This window comes from Pelmatolapia mariae, linkage group LG22 (assembly GCF_036321145.2).
Source record: "Pelmatolapia mariae isolate MD_Pm_ZW linkage group LG22, Pm_UMD_F_2, whole genome shotgun sequence".
Classification (NCBI taxonomy): Eukaryota; Metazoa; Chordata; class Actinopteri; order Cichliformes; family Cichlidae; genus Pelmatolapia; species Pelmatolapia mariae.
In genome coordinates, this window is record NC_086245.2 from 29873227 (window position 1) to 29890286 (window position 17060).

Consider the following 17060-nt stretch of genomic DNA (forward strand, 5'->3'; position numbering starts at 1 on the left):
TATCACTTCCAGACGGAAGTAAGCTTCACTGACTCCTCGACTCCTATCACTCCTTTCAGTTTTACACCCTCCTCTAGATTAAATAGACGTGAACACCCAGCATACTGACAGGTGACTGACAGCCTACACTCACTATGGAAGAACTGTGCTGCAGTTTTTGAAGCAAGTCTGGGGTAAAAATGTATTATTTAATTGACAGATATCAGGTTTTTATTCATGATTTACTGCTTAGTGTTGAGATTTTTTTAACATGTTCAAACATTTTTGTGAATAAAAATGTTTCTATACACAAACTCTATACACAAATACACCAGCTGTAATTCATAACAGATGTGTGCCATCTAAATTTGACATTTTTAATCTCTCCTTACTGTCCAAAATGTGATTGTCCTACAGGGGCCACCGTAGCTAGGATTGTGCTCTAGAAAACACTAAATAAGGTTGACTGCAATCTACTGACATCTAGTGGTGAGATTTTACACACTGTGACTTTAACATGTCTTTCCAACATCAACCAAATGAAAAGAAAATCACGTCATTTAAAAAGTTGTTCCATTAAATGGTTTTGGAGGTTTGACGCTGGATAAAAATTGTTAAGAACACTTTCATCACACTGAACAATAATAACTATGACACAGGAGGAAAATTTCAAGGACAAATGCAAAAAAACAAACAAACTGTGAATCAGTGTACTCAAAGGTGTCCTGGAAGAACTTCACTGACTCAAAGTCGTATGAGGAAAAAATTCAGACACAAAAAGAAATGTATTAATCGAATGATAAAGAGCTAAGACCAAAAAAGCAATACATACTCCGAGGGTACAATATGGTGCAAGCAAGGCCCATTTTAGAGTGTCTTTTTGCTAAAGGTCCTGTGATTTAACTGTCCACCACAGAGCCAGTGGTCATATTAATCATCCCGTGCGGCTGGGAAAGCTTTTATTTCCCGGTCAGATGGCGTACCTGTCCCAGGTTGATGTAAACGGCATTCTGCAGGAAATCGGAAGCCTCTCTGGCCCTCTTCTGAATAGCCAGCACCCTGACTGCTTTCACACAGGCCTCCAGCTCGATGACACCTGCGTTCTTGTACTGCAAAAGATAAGAGGAGGAGTAAGGGGCAGGAGGAGACTCGGTGTTAATGAATAATGAACAGTCGATCAGAGTCGCCTTGAGTTTTACAACCCACCACATAATCAGAGAGAATGTTCTCTCATTAACATATGACCGTATTCATCAGTCACGACGGACCAGTGTGATAACTCAGATCTCCTATTGCTCTACGTTCAGGAATTCCCAACCATTACTCAGTTTCTGCTGAAAAAGCTGAGTGGTTGCTGCTGGTTTGCCCCCTTTTTCCCCTCTTTTCTTCTCTTCTCAAACCTCACCGTCCCTCAACTTCCTTCCACTTCCACCCTCATTGTCTCCTTATTAAAATTCAATTAATATCTGAATGGCTCTGTGTTGAGATGTAATTTAATTCTGAATGAACTAGTTACAGGTAAAAGGGCTGAAAGAAGGTCAGTGCAAAGAGGCAATTATAATAATGAAGATAAAGAGCAGGATTGCTTCTGAATAGTTTGGAAGCATAATGAGCCTATTCGGCTTTCCCTAAGCATTAAAGATACTTTAATAGTATTCTTGGTGACTTTGTACTGGGTCCAAGTACATTGTGCTATAAATGGAACCTGTACAATAACTTTTCTGTGTGCAGGAGTGCATTATTGCTGACTAATAAGCTTCTAGTCCTACTATCTACACATGCCCCCATGCTTGCCCCCATAAAGCTTCAGTATAGCAATAATAACAAACAGCTGCTGTCAGCATGTACAAGTTTGAAACAACTCAAATAAAATAAAATACTGCCCCCTGCTGAAATCAATAAATATTACTACACAGCTTACGACGCTTACGTTTCTGCTTACCAGCGCTTTTGGTTTTGTGTGAGCATTAGTCTAAAGACTGAATGGCTGTATTTAAAAATACCCTTTATGTTCTCTAATCTGATTCCCCATTCAACTCAAAAACACAACCCATTAACCTGGAGCTCTGCGGCTTGTACTATGAAGCAAGATCGGGATACTCAGTATATCTTTTTCTAATCTGGCTTCAATTACCCTTCACTTAACCACTATTCACAAGAAGGTGCTTATCAACTCTGTAAGTTAAACCAGGGTTAACCACATAATTAAGACTGAGGTTTTGCAGCATGTAACCAATCACAAACAAGCACTGGTCTACTGGCAACAGAGCAGATCATTTAACAAACAATAACAGAACTACAGGATAGGAAAAATATGAGGTTAAACTCGTAATATACACCATCAACATGACAGCTACTACAGCCAAGCAGCACTGTCAGGAAAGCGCTGTATGTAGCTGTAGTATTAACTGCATCAGTTAATGTAAATACTAGTAAATATAAAACCAGGAGGGAAATCTGGCAAAAATATGCTGACCACATAATCTAATGGACTTATCAGTGTAAATAACCAATCATTACAGCACTGGGAGCTCCTGCTACAATAATTAATTAAATGAGCGAGCTGTTAGATGTATTCTTTCAGCACGTAAGAGAGTTTTTGCCCCATTCTTTCCACTGCAGGCCTGATGGCATTAAAACTGGCTGAGAGAGAGTACACAACAGATAAACAACAGAATTCAAAGCAGTTGCAGGCTGACTTGCAAATTTCATATAAAATCAACATGCACAAGGCTTTAGTGTTCTCTGTTTTAGGATTACGTTGCTTTATAACTCTAGAACAAAGAAATAACTTTAGAAATGTCTGCAGTCAGCAAGAGTGATCAGGCAGTAGGTGGTGGTTTTGCATGCACTGACCCCTTATTCTCATAAGACAATGCACCATGACGAAGTAGTTTGATACAGTGAAACCACAGGATAAAACATGAGGTTATCTTGCCAAGTGTCCAACGCTGCTTTTTAGCACAGACCTCTAGATGGTCACTCATCTCATTTTTACCAAGTCTAATATCAAGAGAACAGCCTCAATAAAGATAAACTAAAGCACCTTTGGAGAACAAGTGCAGCCCCAGGCAGGACTTGCTGCTTATCATGTACAATTAAAGGAGAATAAATGCTCTTAATCTGCAGAGGGTGTTTTGATCTAAAGAACAAGGCTGCCATTAGTACTTTTTGTTGCTGTTTCAATAGCTAAAAATCTCTCTTTAGGACCTCCCTACTGCATCTGTGGCTCTCTGCTAGGAGTCTAATTTTCCTCTATTCTGTAGGCATTTCTGTAGGGTTCATCAAGTTTAAGACGTTAAAACCACATATCAGCAATCTAATATTACATCATTCTTAGCAGTACTGTAAAAGTACAGTGGAAAATCACAGGATTATATGAGCTGGAGTTAGATATTGTGCCGTTTTATATATACTATACATAAAATGTTTAATATCTCAGCCTACATCATATGCAAGAATATGTTATGACTAACATTACTGCCTTTTTAATAAGACATTATTAACTTTCAAAGCCTTTATTAAGACAACTGAAGAAACACATTTAAATATTAGTGATTATTTATATGAATCAGTTTCATCCTATGTTTGCACCTCTGAAGCCCTACTGCAGTTCATGCAGATCATTTACATGAGATGAGCAAGTCTGTGTACCAAAAAGTTTCTGACAATATGGCTGGACATAATGACAGCTACTGATGGAAAAGTGCCTGGTTGCGTGACACTGACCTTATGTTACTAAATATAGGCTGTCATATATTAACTGTACCTCTAAGTTCCTCACTAAAAGCCGCCATGTGTGCTGTCAATCTCATCGTCCTCCATGCTGGGAAACAACATGTGGCCCAAAATGTTCTCCAAACTTTCATAATCAATTGCATGAAGCCTCCAGAAGTATCCAACAGAAAGGCAGATATCACAGAAATGCTGATTTGCATGGGACTAATCACTGTCACAGGGCTTCTGTGCTCTGGTTTGAGAGCAGAAGGAGACACAAATTCCTGTGAGGGTTGCATCAGGAAGGGCATCCAGCATAAAGATCATTGCCAAACAAAAATTTGCAGATCCATCAGCTGTGGCAACTGCTTACAAAAAAGGAGCAGCTAGAAAGAAGCTCATCTTGTCCTTGTTTAGTCCCCTCGGGACTCTTATTGAAAATGTACGGCCTGCTTGTTAGTGTTTGAATATATTGTTAAGAAATTCTGAATGACAATTAAGCTTTATTGTAATCGTCTGTACAGCAATTTTAAAATAGTTCATGTTATTATCCTCAAGCAAACCCAACAAGAACCACACTGGTTGGGTCCTGGCTTAACAGCCGTGTACACTTCGGGCAGTACCTTTCCATAGTAGGAGATGGCCTCTTTGTACTTCTCGATAATGTCCTCAGGACTCAGGCAGTTCTTTGCTCGTCCAATCTCAGTGCTGGTGTCCGCACTAATGCCGTTGGTTGTGAGGGCTCCTACAGTCAAAACAGGACAGCATAAGATTGGTACAGGAAAGAAACAGAGAAGACAGTGCATCACTCTGGTCTGCTACTAAAGGAAAGGAAGGAGAAACAGAGTGAACAAAGGATGAAGAGAAACTCTTTAAAGGAACCATACTGGACACCCCGTCAACACAAATACATTCAAATATATTACATAACACAGACCACGTTACAGTAATGGATTGAAATATTGTAGAAAACCCACAGGGTGATGAACCAAATGTGTTTATCCCATTTTTCCGATTTAAAAGAACTAAAGCATGAAGGGGTAAAATTAACAATAAGATATAAACACAGCCACAGGTAAACTTACCTGTTAGTCTTTAAATGAAAGTGCAGAGGGCCTCTCTAAGCCAAATCTGATTAGAATACACACTGACCTGTGTGTGTGTGACTGTCATGCTGTCACAATGTATACGATGTGATGCTGGCCAAATGTCATTTGTATCATGATAAAGGGGCAATGATTGTACAGTGCAATACACTGTGTCATTTTTTAGTTAGCGATGATACAAATATACACAAAATATAATAGAATATACTTGCTAATATACTGACAGATTCAGCAATGGTGAGCGTTTAATAAGCAGGAAGTCTGCACGACTGGTGTTTGACTGCCCCCTGCTGGAGCAACAACAGTCTTCAAAGAGAAATATTCTAGTAAGCAATTGCTTTAAATCATTTTGACAGGGTTCAATTATTTTTCTTTCGTAATCAAGAATAAGATGTAAGCTGGTATTGTTAATGGGTCAATAAATAAGGAATGGAAGCAACTGAGAGAGGTCATTTAAAGATCTGGTGAGGCTGTGAGGAGAAAAAAAAATGGTGAAAGCAAACCAACAGAGGAGAACATCTGTCACAGGAGGGAGAAATACATCGGGTGATTTGTGAAACAAACTATATAAACCAAGGTGGTGACGGTGAAGGATGAAGAGTGATATAAAAACAGATGCAAACGAGGGCACGTGTGATCACAAGCAAGCAGGCAAATTGTTGTCCAGAAGAGCTAAGTTGGTGATACATTCCATACCTGGATCAATGAGAACCTCCTGAGCCCCTACAGACAGAGAGAGAGAATGCAGATTCACTCCATGACGCAGGGAGCAATGTTAGCAGTGTTAGTCCCAACAATTTGCAAAAATGGCTGCTGCTGGTTTGCCATGAAACACTCTGAGCATGTAGCTGTATTATTGACACTGCTCAGTCATCGGCCGATCAACATGCTATTAAGTGATGACAAACAATTTTGAGATCAATAAGGTGTGGTGAATAAAGCTTTGTGTTAAGCTTCCAAACATTTACACTGCTGCAGCTGCTGCCACTCTGGCTCATTGATATACTACACCGCTATACACACTATAGTAGTATTTTAACTATATTAAACTACATACCAGTGCCATACATGTTACATTTTGTACATAGTAGTACTTATAATGTGTAATACAAAGTGGTTGTAACTACATGGAGGTTGATTAAATTTCACTAAACCCATGTGCGAAACAGAGCATGTGCAATGGTACTAAAAAAGTTGTGTACTTACACAACTCAACAAAGTAATAAAAAAATAGTATGTTTTACTCTTTGTGAATTAGGCCAAATGTGTAAAATCTGCAAACACGAGGAGGCACCGGTGCAAAAGTAACTGAGGGAGGGAGGCAGTATAATGCCTTCATAAAGTGCTGCATTTGAATCGCAACACCTGCTCAAAATTTCATTTCATTCTCCTCATCACAATAAACAAACTGTTTGTTTAACAAGCAAACTGTATTCACTGGCTTTTAATACAGTATGAGAGTTATTTGATACTAATATAAGTTATTTGGTATTTGGTACTAGTTATTTTGTAGTTCTGTACAGCACTTTGGTCAACACTGCTGCTGTAATGAAATGTGCTATAAAAATAGAACAAACTTGAACTTAATATTATTAATGAAACTAATAAACCCAAACTGATCGTCTTCAAAAAAGAAATAATTATAACTGAATAAAACTGAAAAGAAGAACTCTACTTTTGACAAATTCGGAAAATATTTAAGTAGTACAAAACCTAGAATAACTCTGGCCCATACTGTACATATTAGGGCTGCACGCTTATGCTCAAAATGATAATCATGATTACTTACAACACTGACATTTTGATGATTTCTCAGGATTAATCAATCATTTTATTGCCAAAAACAAAACACATTTACACCAATGTAGTGTGAAATTATTTGCGTCAAAATAAAGGTGTTCCACCTTATCAATCTAATACATACATACAAAAAAAAAAAAAAAAAAAAATCAGCACCAAACTTAACACAAAATTAAATCAGCGTGGGGTACTACTTTCACTTTTACATTGCATTACATTCCTGTTATTTAAAAAACGTTTTCAGAGGGACAGGACTAAAACTCATAGCGACATGAGATCCCTCTCTGTTACTGGAAATGGCTTCATGCAGTTTGTAAAGTGTTTTCAGGTGTTTGAGTAAGTTAGTTGTGGCACAAACACTAAGACACTTCTTGATTAACATCACTTGAACTAAATAATACGAAGTATTGCCAAATAGATGATGGTCTGCTTCGCAGGACAAGCTCTTTGCCTTCTGCTGTGCCAGATATTTGAACCTTCTTGTGCATTTGTCTTTTAATTCAGTGTCACTCATCCAGTCAACAATCAGGAAACTTCTAGCTGCACAGTGTAGGGAACAGCAGTGACAGGCACAGGCAGGCAAATATTCAGACGCTCATTTAGGGAGCTCTCCGATTCCATTTTGCTTTACGTTCTGTTTGCGGAGCATACATTTTTAGTAGTACTTAATCACAATTATTTAATTGTGAAGAGCTAAAATCGTGTTCAAGATTCAAATTCAATAAAACTGTGCAGCCCTAGTGCATAGCTGAATTCCTTTTTACTGAACATTTAGCTTTAATTTGTTCGCTGTTACATTTTTACTGTCACTGAAATTCCCTTTTTTAGTTATTTTATTTTGATCATTCGTTTAATGTTGTTGTACAGCCTTATGTAGTTTATAAATACTTAAAACTATCTGAAAATTAATCGTTAGGGGAAAAAAAAAAAAAAAAAAAAAAAATCACATTCCAATCCTAAATCCACACATCCTCAGATCCATTCAGACAAATGCATTTTAATAGTGTTTGTGTTTAGCAGACGATCTACAGATTCAGTTAACTTAAGGTATACACAAAGCTGTGTTAAAATTACAGCAGGTTAAAAGCAAGTTAATAACAGGGCAGGCAGAATAAATGATGTTAACTGTAAATTAGCACTCATCGGGTTAGGTGAGAAAAGCTTTGGAGGTTTGAGGAGGTACTCTGCACACAAAGTAAGCAGCTTTCTTGAGCAAGCAAAGCTTAGCAGTGTTTGGGCTGCCGATCAGTAGAGATATTCTCAGTTACAACTCACACATAGAAAACAGTCATCAAGGCCACTGCTTGACAGCACAGTTACAGAGCGATGTGCTCACCTGCTCTGTGACGTTTCCCTGCATCTAGTGGCTGGGAGATACTCTGTTTGCGCCCCATCATCTTCCCCGCTGTGCCTCCAGGGTAGTGGAATATGACAGAGGCTGAGCATAAACCCTCCAGTGCAGCTGCAGACAAAAAACACAGCACTCTATCACTCCTGTTTTCTTATTCAAAACATCTGAAGATCACTCAGATTAGTTTGCACTAATGATCATTTCCTTCAAAGTTTTGAGATCTGCCTGAATTACTGCGCACTCACTGCATGTAAGGTGAGCAAAGGCCATCGTATTTACTCTTATCAACAACTGTAGTATTAAGTCTGCTTCCTCCCAAACTTACCACCTAGCCAGAGGAAGTCATTAACTCCCCTGAGCAGCTCCACAGCCATGTGGTAGTGGACCAGCGCGTCCTGCAGCATGCCTGCCTGGAGACACAAGTCCCCAACGTGCTTCCTCATCCGTCCCTGGCATCGTTTCTTATAATGCCTGAGGGGAAACGAGTAGAAAGAGGAAGAGAAAAAAACGTCTTCAGACAACAGCAGGGTGGATCAAGTGTGTCAATTCAATCTGGAATAAATGTTTCAATTTTTGGCAATTGATTTGTTTGAATACAAAAAACAACTGACTTATGCTGTTGTAATTTCCTATGTCAGCAGGGGGTGGGGAGTCTTCTACAATGAGGATATATTAGGAGGGAGAGCAAAAACAAAAGAGAGCAACAAGACAAGGACAGAGTATGAGCTGTCCTACCACCCCTTGGCCTTTAGCCTTGCACAAGAACACACAGGAGGTAACAACTTTACCAGGACACACAGGGAACTTAGCTGCCTTGTGCAAGACATTTGAGATGTCTGAAAAACAGGAGGTCGTATGAAAACAATATAAGGGATCAGCAGGTGATCAAGGGCTCAGGGTGAAGTGAATTCATGGGCAGAATTCTCTTAGCAGTGTCATCTAGAAGCAGGGATATAAAAATCTACAGGAACAGCTATTCTGGGAGAACTGTGTCACACATTTGGGCAGTTTAAATATTCATACAAATGCTCAGCAGGCTGCTTGTGAACAGTTTTCTCTCTGATAATTATTTCTGGTAGGAAACTAGACTGCTTAGTAAGAAAAAAAAAATATATCAAACTAGATCTGCAGTTATGGAAACTTTCATCTGATTCGTGTCTAAGGAGCTGCTGTGCCAGGCTGGAATGTAGCACATGATCTCATGAATAAAGAGATGAGATCTGATCTGTGCCATTCAGCCAGACAGATCACAAAACAGCACCTTCTTATTCCCAAATGCTCTCTAAAGCTGGAATGAACTTCAGCAGCAATGACATGTAATGCTTAGGAGACCAAACTATCAGCTCCTCCTTCATCAGTGTCTTCATGTTTCAGTATTAAAAGCACCTTTTTCTAAAATGACAAAGATTTAAAATAACTATTTGGTACAATATTTTTATATTTTGTACCCATTTATTTCAGATTTTAAGCCTGAGAAACAAAGAAATCTTGTTTATAATACATATTATCACTTATGACGTAAACAATAGTTAAAAATCATAGTTAAAAATGTCATAGTATTTGCAGATACAGGGACACAGGTCAATACTGCTGATACCAGCCATAACCAATATTCAGCTAATGGTTTTCACACATACACACTCACACGGAAATGTACAATATTAACATAAAATTACTACCCTGGTATTTACCATCTAAAAAGGCATTTATAAAACCCAAAAAGTACAAGCACTAAATACCAATAAAGAAATAGACTTTAATGTTTTTCATTTGTTTTTATTTATATATTAAATTTGAGTTTTTGCCTTCTATTCAGTTAGATTGCAAGGTGGGTTTGCCTGTTTCAGTTTAGATTTTTGGATTAATGTTTCATATTAGTTTAGTTTTTGTTAGTTTTCGCCTTTGTAATCATTACAATATGAAGTTCTTTCTTGTTGTTTTTTATCTTGGCACGGCATAGGTTTCAGATGTCTACAAGAGGTATTACAATAAAAACAGCACTTTTGTGAAGGCAGTTCACTCACACACATGTAGACATTCCAAATCTCAGTAAGCAAATGCACCAAAATCCCATCAGTCGGGTTATGTTGACAAATTTTACCAAACTGACAAAAAAGAAAAAGAAAAAAAAATGCTCCATGTTTCTAGTTTATTTTCTCAGCTCCTTGCTGTGTCTGACATACCCTCCCAGAAGCAATAAAAGGGAGTTTGTGGTACAGACATCCTGGGAGAAAGAGAACAGGCAGAGGTAAATCTATTTGTGGATCACAAGCAGATTTGACTTTAGTATCAGTTCAGTGTGACACGCTTGCCATGTTCCAGTATGTTCCAATATTTGCTTATCAACTAAATCTGATCATCAGTTATACTTACTAATACTACTGTATATTACCATTACTTTTTATAATAATATAAAGTAACAATATATTTAATCATGTAGGATATGGTAATGGTAGATTGTTCTTACACACCTCTTTATCACTTGTTTTTAAACATCATGAAACTGATGAGACACTCCAGCTTCTGACATAAAATATCATTCAGTTTGCTGCTATACTGATAGCAGTAAACATGGATGATCCTGGATTAGTTCATTTGTTTTTGCATCACAAGAAAATACTGTTTTTAAGACTGTGCTGAGTGACTCTCTTAAGATGCTGATAGCAGCCAGTGCTTTCATTAATTTTGCACAATGTACAGAGATACAGTTGCAAATGATGAAACAATCTTAAGGTGAGTGATCATTCAATTCATCTATAAATACAAGCACATTGTATAAACTTTGAGACAACACATACTACAAGCTTGGTTTTGATCAGCAGGTATCATTCTGCCATTTCTGAAACATTTCCAAACGTTTCACCAGAAAGAATTCTGTACTTCATCATAATTACAAGAAAAGGGCATTAATCAGTACACTTTGAAATAATTGTAAATGTAACTTTGAGAGTCTTTTAATGAGGCCAAAATCAGCAACATAATTGAAGGATGTGTCAAAGTACAATTGAAATAGTTTCCCATTATGAATTTTAATACTCTTAAATTTAATAGGTTTTAATTGGATCTTTTGTTAAAAAGGTTTTGCCATTTTCACTGTAATTAGGACCAAACTACACAGGTCTTGGAAATAAAGTCTCATCTATGTTTCATTACGTCAACACAACAAGGACTTTTTTTTCCTCATTTAGTTTCATTCATTATTGATTTTATATCTATGAATTTCATGGATAAATAAACACTGTTGCTACCCTATTGGTTAAACTTGTACAGTCTAGTGCAATCCATGACCCATGAATTCAGACTTCAATAGTCTGAACCCTATGCTTGTTTTTAATGCTTTGCCCATCCCATTTGCAGGTATGAAGATGGCTGATTGCAAAAAACATTCTTATTTAACAAAGCCTAAAAACAAAAAATGATCTCACTGATAAATAAATAGTTTTAATAACATCTGTGTCCACCATCAGAAGTTTGTATGAGCAACTGGACTGCATTAGATATATTTATATTTTGGGCTTGAGACATATTTGTAAAACGTATTAAATCAACCTATGCCTGTGTTTCAACATTATCAATGAACTTGAACTAGCTACTCTCCAGACTTCAGGCTTAAACACATTAAACAAAGAGCTCTAACTTGTAATGTCTAGAGTACTGCCTGTACACTAAGTGGTGTAATTCATTATCAGTGAAGTACCCTGGTTCCAACCAAAACCAAAAAAAGGATTTTTGGAAAAAAGTAAACAGCTTTTCTTGTAATATTCAAGCTTTTTTAAAGCAACATGGAATTGGTGGAAATGCTCACCTGGAGGCTTCAAAATAACAGATTGCAAACCACCTGGAGATGTCACAACAGCTATGTACACTTTTTATACCATCTATGGTTCTACTTTTAACATTTCCTAGGAAAAACACCACCTAGGTTACTTTTGTGCTTAAATTTGACTTCTCATGTGTCACAAATCTTCCACTGCAACATTGCTGCTGCTTGGCACTAAAGTCATACTTTGAATTAGGTAGTGTGTCATCAATAACAGTAACTCATTAGAAGAAAAGGATGGAAAATGCCCTTCATTTCGTTTACACACAGAGCCAGGAGGACAGGTATAATGGGAGTAATTAGGATTTCTTGTAAATGGGAAAAATACTTAGAAACATGGTTATTTAACTTCTCTTAGAATCAACTGTGAAAGTAGAATTAATCTGTGTGTAACTGGTGAAATTAACAAAAATGTTGTGCTGCTAATTAGTACTTCTGTACAGTGCTAAAGAAATACCACTTTGTGGGGTGTACTGAGCCTAGACTGCCTTTCACAGTATGTAATTCAGGATTCTTTTTTTTTTTCCCCCGGTGGAAGAAGGAACTATCTTGCATTTAAAGACTATTTATTCAAAGTGCTCTTACTTTAATTCTGATTCAGGTTTTCAAAGCCAATAATGTCACCTAAGCCATTTCCACCCAGTTGGTTCATAGACTGAACAATGTGGAGGAGTGATGAGTTTGGTTTGGAGTCATCATCAAATGAACAGCAGCAGTGTTCTTTAGGGCAAAGCTAAAGCTGATGGGATAGATGTGGATTAACTAATGAGTCTAATGTCTCACCTTTTTGCACCCAATAATAAACTCACAGGACAGTATGAAAGAAAAAAAAAGAAGAAAGACAAATAAAGCAAGGTAAACAAACAAACATGAACACAGCAAAAATCAAAAGACAGATTTTTGACAGGAGAATTTCTGACCAGGTGAGGCTGACACGTTAGAAGCAACCTGACACAGACAACACCACCGACCTGTAAAATAATGTGACTGCGATGACAGAACGACTCACCTGCTGTCCGTGTCTAAACCCACAAAGTCCTTCTTCTCAAAGGGCACGCAGAGCAGGGGGATCTTGTCACCGGATTTATCTGTGGCGCGGTCAAGCCGCTTGGACTCCAGGACAATATATATGGACTCCACAAAGTCCTCCACTCTCTTCTCCACATCAGAGCACTCTTCAAAGCTGGGATAGAAGGCCACGTCCGTGCGCTGCTGCTCTGTAATTTCCCCACTCAGCCCAAATACCAGTAACCGCGAGTCGTACAGCGTGGAGCTGTACACCTCCTTCTGGCCGTGGAAGCGCTCGGCCGTCTGGGGCCACTCCTTGGACGTGGCACATGTGGTGATGGAGATGAGGCCCACCACTTTGCGGTGTGTCTGGAAGTCACCCCACTCGTTGTTTTCAGGCAGGTAGTGGTGGCGGTAGCGAATGAGGATGCGCTGGGAGTCCCTGATGTTCACCTGGCTCACGCTGGCAATGCGCTTGTAGATCTTGAAGAACTGATCCTCGGGAACGATGCCAACCGGCTGGACCACCACAAGTACTGTCTGGTGGTCCTCAGCACACTGCATGTAGTCTGGGACGCTCATCTTTACATGTGACTGCATAAGACCGAAAAACAAAAGCATTTAAAAGAGATGATCTTAATTCAATTTACAGTGGCAACAATGACCATTCAAAGGATTTCATGCACTCTGCAGCTATCAATCCTCTACCAAAGTGGAGGCATGTTTCCAGTGCAGTATTTTCTGTATTAACTGTGCACCACTCTGACTCGTGGTTCGGATCATGTTACACAACAGTGAACATGAGACAACAATTAAAATTCCACAATTAAGTGCAAAACATCACGACACACACAAAATAAACTGAAACATTAACTGGTTCTATCACTAATAACTGCACATTTCCAATATTACAATACTGAACAGCAATTTGGGAAATGCTAGCAAAAAAGATGGGAGGGGGTTTGTCGCTACATTAAAGAAGATGAGGGAAAAAAGAGCAGAGATGCCACAAAACAGTTTGTGATGAAGACAGAAGCTGCTGCTGGAAGTTTTTTTATGTTAAGAAGAAAAAAGAGAGCTTGAGAGAGACATGGACAGGGCTGCTCCACACACAGCAACAAGAAACCAGGTGGGTATTATTCAAGGTGTGACACAAAGTTTGGAAGAACAAGTAAAAATGGAGTATGTTTCACAGTTCTCCTTCATGCTGAAATAATAAAATAAAACTATCAAGATACAGCAAAAGGTTTTTGTACCACAAACTGGCACAGCAGTTCTTAAAAGAAGAAACCAGTGTTGCTAAGCCAGCAAAGCAACACTAAAAGTCTAAAAGACACCAAAAGACAACTAAAAGATTCATTGGCTTTAAGTGCAACATAAAATTACCTAGAGCTGGGCGATAGAACGATAACAATATGTATTGCGAAATAACTTTTTCTCGATAGAAAAATTAAACTATTGCGATAGGCCTCATCTCGCTTGTCCTCTTAAAAAAAAAAGAAAAGCCAATCCAAATTAAGTAGCGCAGAGCCGAACCAATCACAGCCGCAGCGTCATGTCACGTGACTTGTTACGTACAGCACAAGTGCCAAGGCGCACATGTGTATTTGTTTTTGCAGCCGGGCTGCCCAGATAATGAAGGAAATGAGTTTGCCGACTAGAGAAAAATCAACCGAGAGCGTGAGCGAAGGTTACCGAAGAAAAAACCGATGATGGTTCCAATGCCGGAGAGATTGTCGAACGGAAGGGCCATAGACGTTCCGTAGTGCGAAGGTATTTCGGTTATTTCAAGTCTGACAAAAAACAGAGTAGCGCGCACTGTAAATTGTGCCGAAAGCAAGTCTGGAAATACAATAAACCGGTGCATGCTCAATCTCTGACTGAAAGCGCTAATTCGTCATTCGGCTTTTGTCAGACTAAAGTAACTGTTAAAACTGCTTGAAAAGCTAAGCTATACAACAAGGAGAGATTGAGAATTTCCTTTTAGTTCTCAGTTTATTTGATATTGACAAAAGTTAGCCAATTTTGTCTGTTCTTCTGTAAAACAAACTAAGATTTATTTTTAGAATTAATATTTTGTTTCTAAGTGGAATTGACAATTTAGTAGTTTGTTTTGTTTGTTCTATTTTGAAACTTAAATGCTTTAGCGGCTGCCTTTTGTGTAGTTTGCAATATTTGCCTTTATTTATCTGAAACTGAAGTCTCATGTTCCTTAAGTACATCTACCCTGTTGAACTTGTTATGGGAAATAAATATTTAAATCAAAACAAGCTGCAGATTATTTCACATTTTACTTGTGAGCAACGGCACATTTAAATCTTACAAATATAGTTATTTGGCTTATATCGTGATATATATCGTTATCGCCTGAAATGAAAAAACATATCGTGATATGAAAAAATCTTATATCGCCCAGCTCTAAAATTACCTTTAAAATCCTTTATAAACTTGTTAAGTTCAAAAGTTCACAAAGCTCTCAGTTGTTTTAGCCTCCAGTTACTGTGGTCCTCTTCTTTGGGACAAGCTGCCTGCTGACCTGAGATCAATTACATGTGTGCAAACATTTAAAAATACTCAAAACTGTTCTGTTCACAAAAACTTGCACTCAATAGCCGTGCATGTGTAGTAAATTGTAAATTGAGTTTATGTATAATGAAGTTTGCTATATAAATAAAATAGCCAATTGTCTATATTGCAGATGATGACAGAAATATTTCCATAGTTAAGAAAAACAAATTCAGACGATCTAAACAAGTCAAGAACGATCTGGAGTGGGTATCTGTTTTCATGAATGGAAACAGAGAGAGTTTACAACAAGCACTTAGACTTAGGAAGGCCATAGTTCGACAGCAACTTCCAAAAATGTGTCCTTGTCCAACAAACTATGAACCTATACGTATATATCTGCAGTTGAAGAAAAGTGTGTGGTGTTTTGTTTTGGTTTTGTAATTGGATTTCTGACAGTAAAAATATCTAGTTACAAAAAAAATAGACAGCCATACCTCTTAAAGTGACAAACTAAAGGATGTCTTTTATTAATTAAACTGTAATACAAATCTATGCAGTTTATTAATAGATAGTCTCATATAGATCGTGAGCAGGTTTTTGAGAAGTTTCTCATGAAAGCCGTTTTATCAAGGGTTAGGAGAACAACACAAATCTGCTGAGTTTAAATGATAAAGTCCTGCTTAGTGTCTCTGCTGTGTAAAGCGACTCATCCATAGCACGAAACGATGACAATAAGGATGCACATCTGCCGAAAAGCAATATTAACACCCGCTAACACCTGTGATAGAAACAAACAAGAAGCAGTTGGAGCTAACATGTGTCAGCTGACACAATTAGCAGGAAAAGAGTGAGGAAAACAAGGTATCCGATAAAACAGAAGTCCCGGTTTAATGAGCTTTTCATAAGCTAATATGTCTCTATAAGTTTGTGGCTCCCGTTCAACTACATTCTGTCAACACACTGCTTTCAGCTAGCTTAGCTTAGCTAGCTAATCTATGAATGTGTTGCTTACAACGGTCATACAAAAACAGCACTGAGTAATGCGCATATAACCTTAGTCAAATTAATCTTCTTTTACAGAAGTGCCATTAATACATTTCAAATAACGAATATTCACGTTACCTTAGCAGCTACCTGTCAAATGTTTGAGCTTCCTTCTTTGGCTCAGTACTTAGCGACAACAAATTAACAGCGAAACTTCCGGTATCGATTTTCAAAATAAACTCTCTAGCTGTTCTAGGAAATACGAAAATCAGTTCATTCAATGATTATTTTTATACAGTAGATCTTTTGCCACTTTTGCTAGCTTACTGTAACGTGATAGTTTACAATAAACTAACTAGTTTTCAAGTTTCAGATTTTGAGAAGTTGAACAATACAGAAATGTGAGCCGCAATGAAGATATGAAGAAATTATACTCTGAATTTTTACAATTAAAAACCACTCCCACTGCCAATATGGATAATGTTCATGCCATGCTAGCACTTTACCGTGTGACCTTGTGGGTCAGTTTATTGAGTCTGTTGACATCCGCGACCCTCAACCTGCTGCCCCAGCATGCAACAGCATAGAGGATGGCACTGGCCACAACAAACTCATAAAAAATCCTGATCATTGTCTGATAGATGTTGAAAGACCTCAGCCGCCTCAGAAAATAGAAACGACTCTGGCCCTTCCTGTAGAGGGCAGTGGCGTTTTTAACCCAGTGCATTTTATTAGAAGCGTGAACTCTGGGGTATTTATAATCCTCCAGAATGTCCACATCGAGCCC

At 38.1% G+C, this 17060-nt stretch overlaps 1 protein-coding gene across 8 annotated transcripts in view; it reads right to left on the reverse strand.

The window, feature by feature from the left end:
- The window catches only part of trappc9 (trafficking protein particle complex subunit 9), a 248090-nt gene extending 231607 nt beyond the window's left edge, over nucleotides 1-16483 (reverse strand). For 3 of the 8 annotated variants that reach the window (XM_065471289.1, XM_065471292.1, XM_065471296.1), the window contains exons 1-8: nucleotides 16412-16483; nucleotides 12783-13375; nucleotides 12557-12586; nucleotides 8279-8424; nucleotides 7939-8064; nucleotides 5499-5525; nucleotides 4320-4441; nucleotides 963-1088 (exon numbers count right to left, since the gene is read on the reverse strand). In XM_065471289.1, coding sequence (XP_065327361.1) covers nucleotides 963-1088; nucleotides 4320-4441; nucleotides 5499-5525; nucleotides 7939-8064; nucleotides 8279-8424; nucleotides 12557-12586; nucleotides 12783-13363 — 1158 coding nt within the window. In that variant the 5' untranslated portion in view covers nucleotides 13364-13375; nucleotides 16412-16483. The remainder of the gene's footprint in view (nucleotides 1-962; nucleotides 1089-4319; nucleotides 4442-5498; nucleotides 5526-7938; nucleotides 8065-8278; nucleotides 8425-12556; nucleotides 12587-12782; nucleotides 13376-16411) is intronic. The other 5 variants (XM_065471291.1, XM_065471294.1, XM_065471293.1 and 2 more) reach the window with 3 other exon arrangements.
- Nucleotides 16484-17060: the final 577 nt, after the last annotated feature.